This window comes from Seriola aureovittata, chromosome 21, assembly GCF_021018895.1.
Source record: "Seriola aureovittata isolate HTS-2021-v1 ecotype China chromosome 21, ASM2101889v1, whole genome shotgun sequence".
NCBI classification, from domain to species: Eukaryota; Metazoa; Chordata; class Actinopteri; order Carangiformes; family Carangidae; genus Seriola; species Seriola aureovittata.
Genome location: NC_079384.1, coordinates 3,252,486 through 3,265,262, shown reverse-complemented (window position 1 = coordinate 3,265,262; position 12,777 = coordinate 3,252,486). Strand labels below are relative to the sequence as shown.

General features: G+C 42.8%; 1 protein-coding gene across 14 annotated transcripts in view; it reads right to left on the bottom strand.

The window, feature by feature from the left end:
• The window catches only part of cacna1g (calcium channel, voltage-dependent, T type, alpha 1G subunit), a 190,945-nt gene that overhangs the window by 33,617 nt on the left and 144,551 nt on the right, over positions 1 to 12,777 (bottom strand). For 8 of the 14 annotated variants that reach the window (XM_056365663.1, XM_056365671.1, XM_056365672.1 and 5 more), the window contains 6 exons: positions 10,892 to 11,076; positions 3,696 to 3,822; positions 2,461 to 2,592; positions 2,250 to 2,339; positions 1,943 to 2,135; positions 226 to 276 (listed from right to left, as the gene is read on the bottom strand). In XM_056365663.1, the coding sequence (XP_056221638.1) occupies positions 226 to 276; positions 1,943 to 2,135; positions 2,250 to 2,339; positions 2,461 to 2,592; positions 3,696 to 3,822; positions 10,892 to 11,076 (778 nt within the window). Of the gene's footprint in view, positions 1 to 225; positions 277 to 1,921; positions 2,136 to 2,249; positions 2,340 to 2,460; positions 2,593 to 3,695; positions 3,823 to 10,891; positions 11,077 to 12,777 lie in introns of all 14 variants that reach the window. The other 6 variants (XM_056365665.1, XM_056365666.1, XM_056365674.1 and 3 more) reach the window with 2 other exon arrangements.

Below are 12,777 nucleotides of genomic sequence, written 5' to 3'. Positions count from 1 at the left end.
GTGGGAGAGCTGTGAAAGACAAAGCCACGACAGAGAAAACAGGTAACAGCATGTCCAGCGGACTGAGTGCTGATGGGAGAGAGGCAGGGGGGCGGGGACGCAGGATGGGGCCCTACCTCCCGTGATCATTGAACTTAGAACTCTAGCCACCACGGTGGGTGGTCGAGGTCGGTGGTGGTGGTGGGGGTTTAAAGGGACACACAGAACATGCTAGAAACTCTGTACCTTTCAATGTGCCTTCAGAGAGGGCCCAACTCACCCCCGGAACCAATAAATCTAGAGGAATGAGACTGTGTTAGTCAGGGAGAAGCAGAAGAACGCAAAGGAAGGAAGGCTGAGAGTTACAGACAGGAGAGAGTCAAAGAGAAAGAAAAAGGGAAAGAGGGATGGAGTAAGGCCAGAAGGAAGCGATGAAAGATTAAAGCTGGTTTATGTTCCTGCGTTTTGTCTTTCCAGTGATTCTGAGTCCAGTTCTTTGGATCAACACCTGCAGTTTTTGTTTTGTAAAAAGGTCAAGAAGACGTTGGCTCTCAAACCGAAGCGCAGACATTTACAACCATCTTACAAACTGTGTTCTGCTGAGTTACACGAGTAAGCTGTCTCTCTCTATGAGGAATCTTGACTATCAACCAACATCACCTTAAACAGCACCGTGTATAAAGAAGGTTTCCTGGCCAACCAAAAATCAGAGAACAACAAAACTAAAACAGGGAAATGAACTTAGATAATGTGGAAGGTCTTGTGTAATTTCAAGGAAAAAGGAAGGGGCCTCTTGAAGTATAAAGTGTAAATGTGTTAGAGTGTGCAAGGGTCTAGGGGAGTTTCTGGGTTGGTCAGATACCCTTGTCAGACGCCTCCTGAAAAAGGAGGATCAATTTCCATCTGTATTTCTCAAGAGCTGGACAGAAACATTCCGGTTATTGAATAAAATGATCATATAGAAGGAAATCAAAGGGAGTTTTTTCTTTCAGCTTTAAGAAACTAATAGTCCACTGCTCCTCGTACAAATATAAAAAAGAAAGTGCCTTTGGAATAAGTGGGTAAAAGTACTCTAAGTGTAGGCACCAAATTCTCAAGAAGATTAATGCTAGCAGATGCTAGCGCTTGTGTTTTTGGGTGTAGGAGGCAGTGGAAAGAATAAAAAAACCAAACCAAGCAGTTTGTCACCAACTCCTATACAGCCGGAGGGGACAGGGGGACAGGCAGGGAATTAGTTCTGACTCAACAAATCTCACCCAAAGTAATGTCGGATCTTAGCTACAGGAAAACTACGGGGGGAAACTCTTCCTCATTTCCTTGCAGATTTAGGTCTATCCCTGCCCCTGCGGCTGTACTAAACCACATGCAGAAGAGGGGAAGGGAGGGGGGTCATCTCCGTTTTTGATCAGGGTGATTAAATGCTCAACAACTCCCCCTCCCTCTAGCTCTGTATACCCACAAGCCCCGTCTGTCAGCACTCACTGGGCATGCTCCAAGGGGACATCCCAAGCACGGTGTCTATGGTAGACAAGGCAAGGTAAGGGAGGAGGGAAAGGAAGGGTGGGGGGGTTGGGGGGCTAACACCAACGGTCAGCTGTCTTAGCTCTGCAAACCCACCAATTATGGAAGCTTTTCTTAACCTCTAACCGGATCAATTTTCTGCTGGAGTCGAAGAAGAGCTTCAACAGTCTGTAGCAGAGTCTGCAGAGCCAAAGTAGGTGACCACCGGACTGTAACAAAAACTAGCCGGAGGGTAAGAAAAAGAGGATGGTCGGGGTGGGGGGGGTTCTACTGCAGAGTAGCGACTTCTGTTGGCTGTTGCTAGCTCACTAATTGCGTTGTTCTAGATTCGGCAAAACCAAACCAATAAGCAAAAAGTAAATAAAAAAAGGCTCAGGCTCAAATCAAGCAGGACTCAGAAAGATGTGGAAAGACTACCGACCAGCCAGCTCCTTCTCCTTACTCCGTCTCTTTTTCTCCTTGCGTTTCAATCTCTTCGCCTCCCTGCGCTTGGCCTCCTCGGCCTCCTGGTGGCGCCGGCACTTGTGGAAGTTCTCCACCACCACGCCCACGAACATGTTGAGCACGAAGAAGGCCACAATCAGCAAGAAAGAGATGAAGTAAAGCAGCATCCATGGGTTGTAGTTCAATTCTGGCTGAAACACAGGAACAGAGGATTTTTATAGATACTCAGAGAACTTCTTTCATCGGTTTTCTTCAGTGATCCGCTTCGACTCGAGCCCTGGACTTGTTTTACATCTGTGAGTTACCTGTTTGTCAACTCCTACAGCATCCAGTCCGTTGTACATAATGTCCACCCAGCCATCTTTTGATGCCAGAACAAACAGAGACATCAACGCCTGAGACGGGAGGAAAAGAAGAATGGGCGAAATACGTCAACGCTAAAATGACACAGACGTTAATCAGACCGTTAGTTTATGTATTTATTGATCAGAAGTCGCAGCATTTCTGATGCCGTACCTGTCCCAGGTTGTCAAAGTTGTATTTGTGTCGGACCCATTTGTAGCTGGCCTGCTCACAGTCGGACTTGTTGGTGATGTTCTTTATGTGATGTTCTACTCCTTGACAGAAGAAGAACTTCCCTTTGAAGAGCTGGGGAAAGAAAACACAAAGACGTTTTCAGTTACGTTAAACAGTTATTCTTAAAACAAATATTTTTGAATAGACACGTCAAAGACCAATATTAATTTTTATTTTACTTTATTATTAATAAAGGTTTGAGTTGAGGCATTTGCTGGGATTACGGACAATAGTAGTCCTTGGGAACTAGAGTACGAAATATAGGAATGGCTACTACACTGCAGTGGGATCAATAGAAGAAGCCTTTTAAATCATTGCTCCATCGTATCGTCACAGCCATCAACCCCTTTATGACACTGCTTTACTAGGATGGATGGTCTATGGACATCAACATGCTGATGGCTGATAGACAGGAGCATGAACAGCACCAAGGGTACAGAGCTCATTAGTATAGATTGGTCCTTGGGCCGTTAGCCATGAAAACGCCATTGCCACCAGATAATCATGTGTAAGTGTCCTGGCATGTGAGTTAGTGCTACCAAGATGTATGTACAACATTTGTCACATGTCGAACTGCTACAGCATTTGATCTCCTCCTTCTGGAGGCTCATTGTTTACATATGGGCGCCAACATTGTAGTTTTCATGTCCAGCAAGAAAGCTGTAAGAGCAGTTTAGTTCAGGAGTTTGTTACTGTAAAAGAAGTAATAGATTTCTATTTAAATTTCTTTTCTTTTCACCCTCCTGGCAACATGTCGGCCTTTGTTCTTGTTGACAGTAGATATTCCATGTGTGATCGCCTTTGATGTTCTCATAAAATATGACCTCAATTTAATTTCTTGTGTCAATATTTTTGGTTGAGTAAACACTGTGCAAAGGTTTTGTAAAACAGTAAGACTGAAATTTATTAAATAAAAAAAAAAACACAGAACATCTCTGCAGTTCTCTTATTTGTTTTTGTATTTTCGTATGTGTTTTTTGAATCTGCATCGTTTCTGAATTTGTAGACAATCGGACTTCACAACCTCTTCAAAGGCTGCGATCTTTGTACGTTCCTAACTGGTAGCTGGTGACCAGATGGGTTTTCTAGAATGCAGCTTTACTGCCTTTTTGCTTTCTCATCACTCCTGTTTGTAGCCTCCCTCTCCTCACCCTCTCGTCACCCTCCGCTCTCACCTGTACTCCCAGTATGCCAAAGATAATGAAGAAGGCGCAGCAGATGACCACAATGTTGCCGATGGGCTTCAGTGACGACATCAGAGTTTCCACCACCAGCTTCAGCCCCGGAGCTCTGCTGATCACACTGGAACACAGCATATAATAGGATATTACCGCACTGTGTGTGTGTGTGTGTGTGTGTGTGTGTGTGCATGAGTGTGTATGTTTGTGCAAGCGTACCAATCCACAACCCCCCCCCCCCCTTCTTGATTTCCCTTGTTTACCACAGTTGAAAACTCTTTTGTCATGTGCCCACATGTCGGAACCTTTCAAACTAAAACTCTTGCTGGCTCACAGACAAATTAACTTCTCTTTCACTCACTCCCCTCTATCACACCTCTTTCTGCTTCCTTTTGTTTCTGCAGTCAAGGAAACAGACACATCTAATTAAGCCAATGGACTGATTGGGATGTTTATTTAGTGCCAGCGTGGCACTCGGCACTCTATTGCACTGCAGCTGAGCTTCTCCAGTGGAAAGAAAAACACAAACACACACACTACATAAAATGCACACACGCACTTACCTGCACAGGCGTTTTCTTACAGAAAACACAGATGCATGAGCACACACACACACACACACACACAGCACAGAAATGCAACAGACACACACCGGAGTCAATATAATGACGGATGAGATGACAGGAGGCTGTTGAGGTAATCTGCTCTGCCTTTGTCTGTATTGCATGTTTTTCCCCCGAGCACACAGCTGAGCGAAGGAAGGAGTCAACAGCACGTTCACAGAGAACTAGAGATAATAAGGAGCCGGGACTGACCGAGGCCACTGATCAATAGCCCCGATCAGAGAATAATGAGCTTATGGCGACACCTCATCACTCAGCACCTCACTGCCTCTCTTGATATTGTATTGAAAGTCAGGTTGGGATGAAGTGTCGCTCCTGGCCTATAGAGGGTACTAGTGTTCAAGAGCTGCATCTGCTTGATTCTGCTGTTGAGATGTGAGCAGGAGTACGGCGACATGTTTGCACTGATTGGCATTTGTTGTAAGAGGTTTAAGTCGCAGTCGAAGCGTTTTTGTCATCTCTGTTCACACGTCTCTTCTCTGCAATTAGACGAAACAGCGGCGTCCGAGGGTCTGAAGTAGTCTCGGATGTTTGGACTCCACTGTGTCTCTTTAAAGTCGACAAGGAAACGCAAAACAGCTGAAGATGTGCAATAAAGGCTTATTAAATTAGTCTTGTCCAGTCAAATGATTAAATATGTATGATGTTTCAAAAGGTATTAACATTCCTTTTTTAATTTAAATGAGTTGATCTAACTCAACCGTGTACGGAAGAGAATTAGGGCCGCATGTGAATTTTATTTCATTTATTTTTTTTAGAATTCTGACTTGAATCTATTACTATTTATTACTAATCTATTACTTTAATCTTGTCTAACTGCCTAGAGGAGATGTGTGAACTCTTGTACGGAGATGACAAAAACACTTAAACTGTGACTTGTCATATTTTGTCATGCTCCTGTTCATATTGCAAATACATTTTTTTCTCAATTCTGACTTTAATCTCAGATTTATGAGAAAAAAGTCAGAATTCAAAATCCACATGTGGCTGTAATCCTCTTTGGTAACCGCTCATCCCGAGGGATGACCATTGGGAAAAGAAAAAAGGAAATCTAGTTTGACCAAAGACTACGAGGCATAAACATCATGAAAGAAAAGAAAAGTATTTTTTTGGGGGGGGAGTTGGAAAACATGCAGAGGACAGAAGTGCATCGTTTCCTGCTGTTTTCCAGCGTTTCTGCTTTGCATATGAAAACTCTGAGCCAACCTCTCTACCTCTTTACATCATATTCTCCTTTTGAGCTGCACTCACTGACAAATACGCTAAAGTGACAAGGCTTATTAAAGAGGGGAACGAAGGAGAGATGAGCCTCTTATTATGAGTCAATACACTCTGATGATGTGGTACGTGAAGGACGGCGCACTGCGACGGGCTCCTCTCCATAATATCTATTTGCATATGACACGAAAAAGGAGGATGAGGAGGAGCTGGATGGAGCGAGCCAGAGGGAGAAAAGTTAGTTCTCGTTTCTTCCTCTAATCTACCTCTCCGCATAATTTCCCTGCAGTTGACAGCATTTCTTTGTTTTGTGTGATATACAAAGCGGGAAGGAGCGCGCCGCACACACATGCACCATCCATCCCTCTCCTCCACCAGCATATCCCTCACACCGAGGAGAGGGAACAACAAGTAGGGCAATAAGTGGCGGGCGTGTTCCCACAGTGCAAACACTGGGTGTAATTAAGCGACGCTGGGAGATCGAAATAGGGAATAGAGGGAGGAGAGGACGGCTGGTGAGGTGGAGGGTGTATAGAGGGAATAAAAAATGAGGCAGCTGCTATATTGCTTTTTTTTTTTTGTCTAAACTTTGTTTCTCGCTTCACTTTGTTGTATGAATTTCTTCCTGCTTTTCTCTTTTTCAACCTGCAGCTGTCATTCCTCTCCAGCTGTCACACTTTACCACTCACTATTCCTGTAGCCGTCACCAAATAAAGGAAATTTAAACTGTAAGTTAATGAGTTCAGGTGTCAAACAAACACCTCATCTTTCATATAGTTTGGCTGGTGACTGTTTCTACTACTCTCCACAAAAACCTTTGGTCCTCCAGAAACATTTTGTTTGGATTGTAACCCAATCATCAGAATCGCACATCACATCTGCTCCTCTATGTCAGAAACTACAGATTCTTACTATTAATGATATATTTTTCAAATATGTGCCTTTATTTATAAGATGTATTCAATCGAAGGGAATATTTAATAAGATTTATTAGAAGAAATTATGTAACGACTGAGAAACTGTTTCTCTATCAAATGTTACAAAAGATGCTTAAAAGACCATTAAACTTCTGTTTTATAACTGTTTTTTTACCCATGTATTACTGTCCAAGTATTAATGTTTCAATTATTTTGCCCATATTGACATGTATTATCACTACTGCTCATAGAGTTAAACTCATACACATCACATTTTCAGCTCTTATTTTGATAATATTGTTATTATTAACAATAATAACATAAGCCCACTGGGCTTTGTGCCTCTCCCTGCTCTGCATGCTGTTTGTTTCCTGTGTATTTTAAATTGGGTAAAAATAAACAAAAGTAAAACTAAACTAAAACTCTTGAAGAAGGGTTATCATGTGCCAAATTAACTGGCCAGCATCAGCGCCGTCAGATGCAAGGGGCTAATAAATGTACACATTATATAGTGAGACAGCACAGAAAGTAGCCAATACAGAAGCCTTTGGGGCAAGTACATCATCATCATCAAGTGATGGATGAGCTGAAAGGCTGAGCTGACAGGGGTCGACAACAGGGGGGGATTTATCAATAAACAGACGTGTTGGCCAGCCCTGACCTCCCCAGCACCACAGAGCTGTTCAGATCCGCCTGCCTGTAACGAAGCCCGGGAGTGCGGCACGTGCGATTAAAGGACGCCCATGGGTAGGTGGACGAGGTGAGGGTGGGGTCCCTGGGTTGCAGCTGAATTCTTAATGAGGTGGAGGTGGTGTTGGGTGACATAACAGTGCCTCTCAGCGACACAGGGTACTAACTCCTGGCCCCTCCCTGAGGCCCGGACCTCAGCTCGGGTTGTGGGCTTGATGAACGACTGCAGAGGTGTAGGAGTTTGTGTGTGTGTGTGTGTGTGTGTGTGTGTGTGTGCATGTGTGTGTGTGTGTGTCCTGTTAGACAAAACTGATGCATCATTCTGTCACACACACACACACACGATTGTGCACTCCCCCTCCTCTGTAGTGCAGCGTAATGCGATCATTAATATCTCAAACAGCAACACACACCTGCACACACAGTCGGCTGCTTGTTGAAATAACATACATATGTAACAACCGATGCAAGAACACACACGTGCAATAATTCAGTACAAACTCCTCACGTTGTCTCGCCGCGTAAACTACAGTAGACATCGTTCTAAATTCAGCTGCGTAAGTGACAGGCTGCCACGGACTTCAGCCTGTGAGCAGATAAATGATGTGGATTGATTATTATTCCTGAGGCAGCGTCAGCAGCTCCGACGCTGCCTGTGTGAACCCCATGTGCACTGAGCTGCTGGGTGGGGAGAAACAAAGACGAGTTCATATTTAATTCAAATACCCAGCGAGTGTGAGTCTACCACAATCGAACTGAGGAGACCACAAGCTGATATCGAAACAAACACAGAAGCTTCACGGACGGATGATTGTCGAGTGTTTAACAGAAACCATTCCTGACTATTCTGGAGAAAAGAGTTTTTAACTTTTTTAAGTTGTACTCATGAACATGGCAAAAATAATGATATAGGCATCACAGCCTCAGTCTGTGGCTAGGATTTTCTAATGTAATTCAATTATACACTTTCATACTGTTTAACAAGGATTGTTTATTTAGAGAAAAAGAATGCACTTAGCGTCACTCGCTTTGTTTACACAGATTTGAGCCTATAAACCAGAGTTATGAGCAAAACATCCCACTGTCCCACTGTCATTAGATACTGATTCCTATTGTTGCACAAAACTGTGATTGCTGCAGGGAAGTATGTGACATCACCTTCTTCAGTTTGAGCCCAACCCCTCGTCAAAGCAGCAGGGACAGCAGAGGAAAACACAAATGCAGAAATCTCTTGTGGAATAATCCAAGCTGTTCTTCTACTGGCAGGGAAATGTTCAGTATGTTCAAAGTTTTTTTTTTTTTTTTTTTTTTTTTTAGGGGCCTCTTCTGGCTTTTACTGATCCATGATGATTGAGATTTTCTTTACTGAATTTGTGAATCAACAGAAAACATGTGTAGCATTCATTTTGTTTCAGGCCTATCTTCATATTTAGATTAGTTACCAGGCGGATTTTGTCAGTGTTACGTGCCACAGTGCTGTGTTGTGTTGTGTGTTCGGCTGTCCCTGTTCCCCAATCAGGAGCTGGAGCACAGAGGCTGGAGGGGGGGGGGGGGGGGGGGGGGGGGGGGGGGCTTGGTGTGTCTGATCTCCCCCAAGATAGCTGCTAGGAGCTGTAATGTGTGCATAGTGACATTCATAATATTTTGTGGTGGTGTTGTGCAGTTTTAGTTTCCCACTGTTTCCACTGTCGGTTCTTCGTTTAAGTTCTTTCTTATTGTGAATTAAATTCCTTATTTGTTGCTGAATCTGTTTCTTGTTTCTTCTTCTTTGGCTTTGTTAGTTGAGAATGTGAGAGAGACGCTGGCAAACTGTGAATTTGTAAACATAAAAAAACCCCCAAAGATTCACCTGCCAGCGCTTTACCTGTCTTCACGCCGTCTTCCTAATCTTATTTCTCCCTCTGCCATTTTGTATTTTTCCTCAAACTGAAGACATCATCCTTTGAGAAATGGTTGCCCTTTGCCCCCCCCTCCCCCGAAATATTTTAAATTTGTCCAATTTCCTCCTGTAATTGCTACACATTTTATGACTTTAAAACCCCCCTAGTCAGGATTAATACAGCCTCAGCCCTGCTGCCCTGTGGGGATTAAATAATGCAGGGTGTACCGCATAATGATTTAGAGACAGAGAATTCAGCAGCAGAGAAAATCAGGTGCTCGTTTGGTTTCAAGTGCTCTATTTGTCACAGTTGCACCAGATCTAATTAGAAAGCCGCTTGTGTGACAGCGAGTTCATTTTCAAATGTCACATTAACATTTAACTTGTTAGTTGAATGTAAAATGCTAGTTTTTTAAACTAATAAGCACCACGGCGGCAACCAAACCAAACTCTGGAGTATGCTGAGCTACGTGTTGTAAATTGCTTAAATTTACATGTGTTATAACAGTAACAGTAGCTCAGGGAACACGGGGAAATTGAAAAACAAGAGCGGTCAGTGATCAGAAAAGTTGTTAACGAGTCAACAGCTTTGTCAAATGCAAAGGTTGTCTCAACTTTCCTGCCACACTGACGCGACGAACACGCTGAAACACCAAGCTCGTGTTTTCAGACGAACTCTGTAGGTTGTTTTGGAAAAGCTCAGCGTTGGGGGAAGAAAACGGGCGAGAAAAAGATGCATTTACAAATTTAAGCAGCTTTAATGGGGACAAACTCTGCGCATAAGTTTGCCTGTAGGTGGCGATTTGCTAACATCACTCCCCAAACGCTCATAAGTAAAGAGCGTGAAATGTCATCAGTCAGTCAGTCAGTCATATTCCACATTATAGAGCTGGCCTCATTGTTGCGGTCCAGCCGAAGAAAAAAACCCATCAAAACAACACACACACAGAGTATGTATACTTACTACAAATACACATAAACAGAACGTCAACCACACACAAATTCACTGATTAGCTGAAACACAAACGTTACTCAAAGAAGAAAGTAACACTTTGAAGAGAGAGAGAGAGTAAAAAAGCAAACGCAGCGCTGGCACCAGATTTCCCTTTCATGTCAAGAGGTGAAAGTTGCCAAGGCAAAAAGACAGAAAAAGATCAGTGGGTGTTTAGTGGGTAAATTTGGCAGGATGAAAATGAATATTTAATTTTTTTTCTTTTTGCTCTTCCTGGGAACTGTGATAAATATTCAGGGCAAAAGCCTCGAGAGCCGAGAGCCGAGAGCTCCCCTTCACACAGAGCGTGCGACTGTGAGCCGAGTCAGGCGTGACGCAGGCACGCACACTGAGGCTAAAGCTAAAGGACTGCACACACATGTAAAGACCCTGTTGGATATTATACAAAGACACACATTGTTCTTTCCTCTCCCCGTCTCTCTCTCTCTCTCTCTCTCTCTCACACACACATATTTGGAGATAAGAGTACAAACAGTCTCCAAATTGGTGATTTCCGCCTTATTTCCGCTCAAATAAACATAACTTTGCAATTGTGTACACATTGACAATAACACACGCATGAATGGAAAATAAATGCAACACCCCCCACCCCCCCCTCCCTACCTACACACAGACACACACAAATACACAAAAATCTCCCACAGGCTCCATGTGACTGAGAGAAAGCTCAGTTTGCTCCTATCTGAAACAAATATGTCTGCTGTTTATATAAGGTCACATGATTCTGTGTAAGATCATATTGTATTAAAGGTAAGACTCGGTTTTATGACTCTATTAACGGTTTCAGGGGTGGTCCGTCTTCTGACCGTTTGTTTGTCTATAAATGTCGGCGCCCCCGGGAGAGAGCCACTTACCGCAGCGGCCTCAGCGTTCTCAGCAGCCTCAGCACTCGGAGCATGCCCAGGATCTTGGTACCCGAGTTGGAGATGAGAGACACCAGGATGTCGATGACAGAAATCATCACCAACATCCCGTCCAAAATGTTCCAGCTGCTCCTCAGGTAGGCCTTGTCCCCGAAACACCAGCCCAAAGCTACAATCTGGACACAACCAGGGAGGAAAAGAGGCATGAAACTAAAACATACGGCACGGTGTAGATGCTGTATGTTGAAGGGAGCAAACTGCCGCAGCACCAAAAGAGTTTGGAACAATTAAAATCAAATATTAACTCCGAACATAGATGTAAGAAAATGATACATGAATCAGTAATTCAATATCTATTTTCGTCTGTGCGGGAGCAGATTTGTTATCAAGCCATCTTTTGCATTTATTAGGAGTCGCTGCTCGATGTCCCACATGAACAGCTTATTGACTTTGTGGAGCGATTGTTTACTTGGAGCTTGGCAGAGAAGAGCATAAAAAAATAAAAACCTCAAGCTTTCCAAGCCTCATTTCTAATTCTATAGGTTCCACTCAGCAAAAGCAATTTGCATTCCAAGAAAAGGACAGAGACCGGCTGACTTTGTTTTTTAGCTCAAACTTATTAAACAATGAGGCCGATTTCTGCTTCATGCATTTCTAAACATCTTCCTCTAACTGAGGCGGCGAGGGAGCAGGAGAGAGGGGGGAGATAGGCAGAAGATCATTTACATTAAATGATGAAGAAGGTGTCTGTCACTTTGTCTCGTCTTCACTTTGTGCAGCTGAGTTCAGCATGGGTAGAAGTTTTTCATCTAAAATTTTACCTGGATGTTTATGCTACTTTAAACTATATTTCAGAGGAAAATAATGTATTTAACAAGTGGTGGAGGAAGTATTTACATCCTGAGTACAAGTGCAACAGCGTGAATATATTACAAGTAAAAGTCCATAATTTAAAATGTTAGTGCAGAGAGCAAGATACTGAACTTTGCTTTTCTCTAATCTATGCTGTTTTGTGAATTGTCTAATTTATCTAATTTATCTAATTTTACCTCTTTAAAAACATCTTCTTTAGTGGAACGGCTAACAACAGACATAGAAAGCATTTTTTTGAAATATTGGATGATTTAACTTCTTTGGGCCTTGAGCAGTTATCTAAATAAAACCACCTCAGAAGTTTTTACTTTTTGTTTTCTTGAATTTGAAAAGTATGGAAGAGGATTTGTGCCACATGTTTGTTTGTTTTTGTTTTTTTACATTACTGACTTTAAACCTGATCCTCTTCTGTGGAATAGTGGGTGACCAAATAAATACAAAGTACAAAGTACAAAATTTAAGAAAATAGAAACGTGCAAGTAAAGTACAAGCACCTCAAAATTATAGTATTTGAGTACAGGAGTATTTGGAGTACATGTACTTTAACTTAACTTCATTTACTGTTGCTGGACTTTCACATCATGGAGTATTTTTACATTTTTGTAGGTAATAAATCTTAATGGTTCTTCCACTACTGGCAACGTGATGTTACTGACATGAAAAAGGTTAAATTGAATTAGTTCCTTGAAATCCACAGAGTTTAGATCTGGCGACATGTTTGGTGATAAACAATCATCAATCATTTTCTGAGATTATTTGGAAATTAAATGTTAGATACAATCAGTGTTCTCTATGTGTGTGTGTGTGTGTGTGTGTGTGTGTGTGTGTGTGTGTGTGTGTGTGTGTGTGTTTATGTGTGTGTACAGGCTCTACCTTCCTGAGTCAGGCGATTGCACTGGGACCAAAAATAGAGACAGAGACTTTCCTCCCCTCTGCCTCCGCTCGCTCCTGCACACGGCAGCGTGGACCTCCATTTAAAGGGCCATTTGAATACTGGGCGAGAC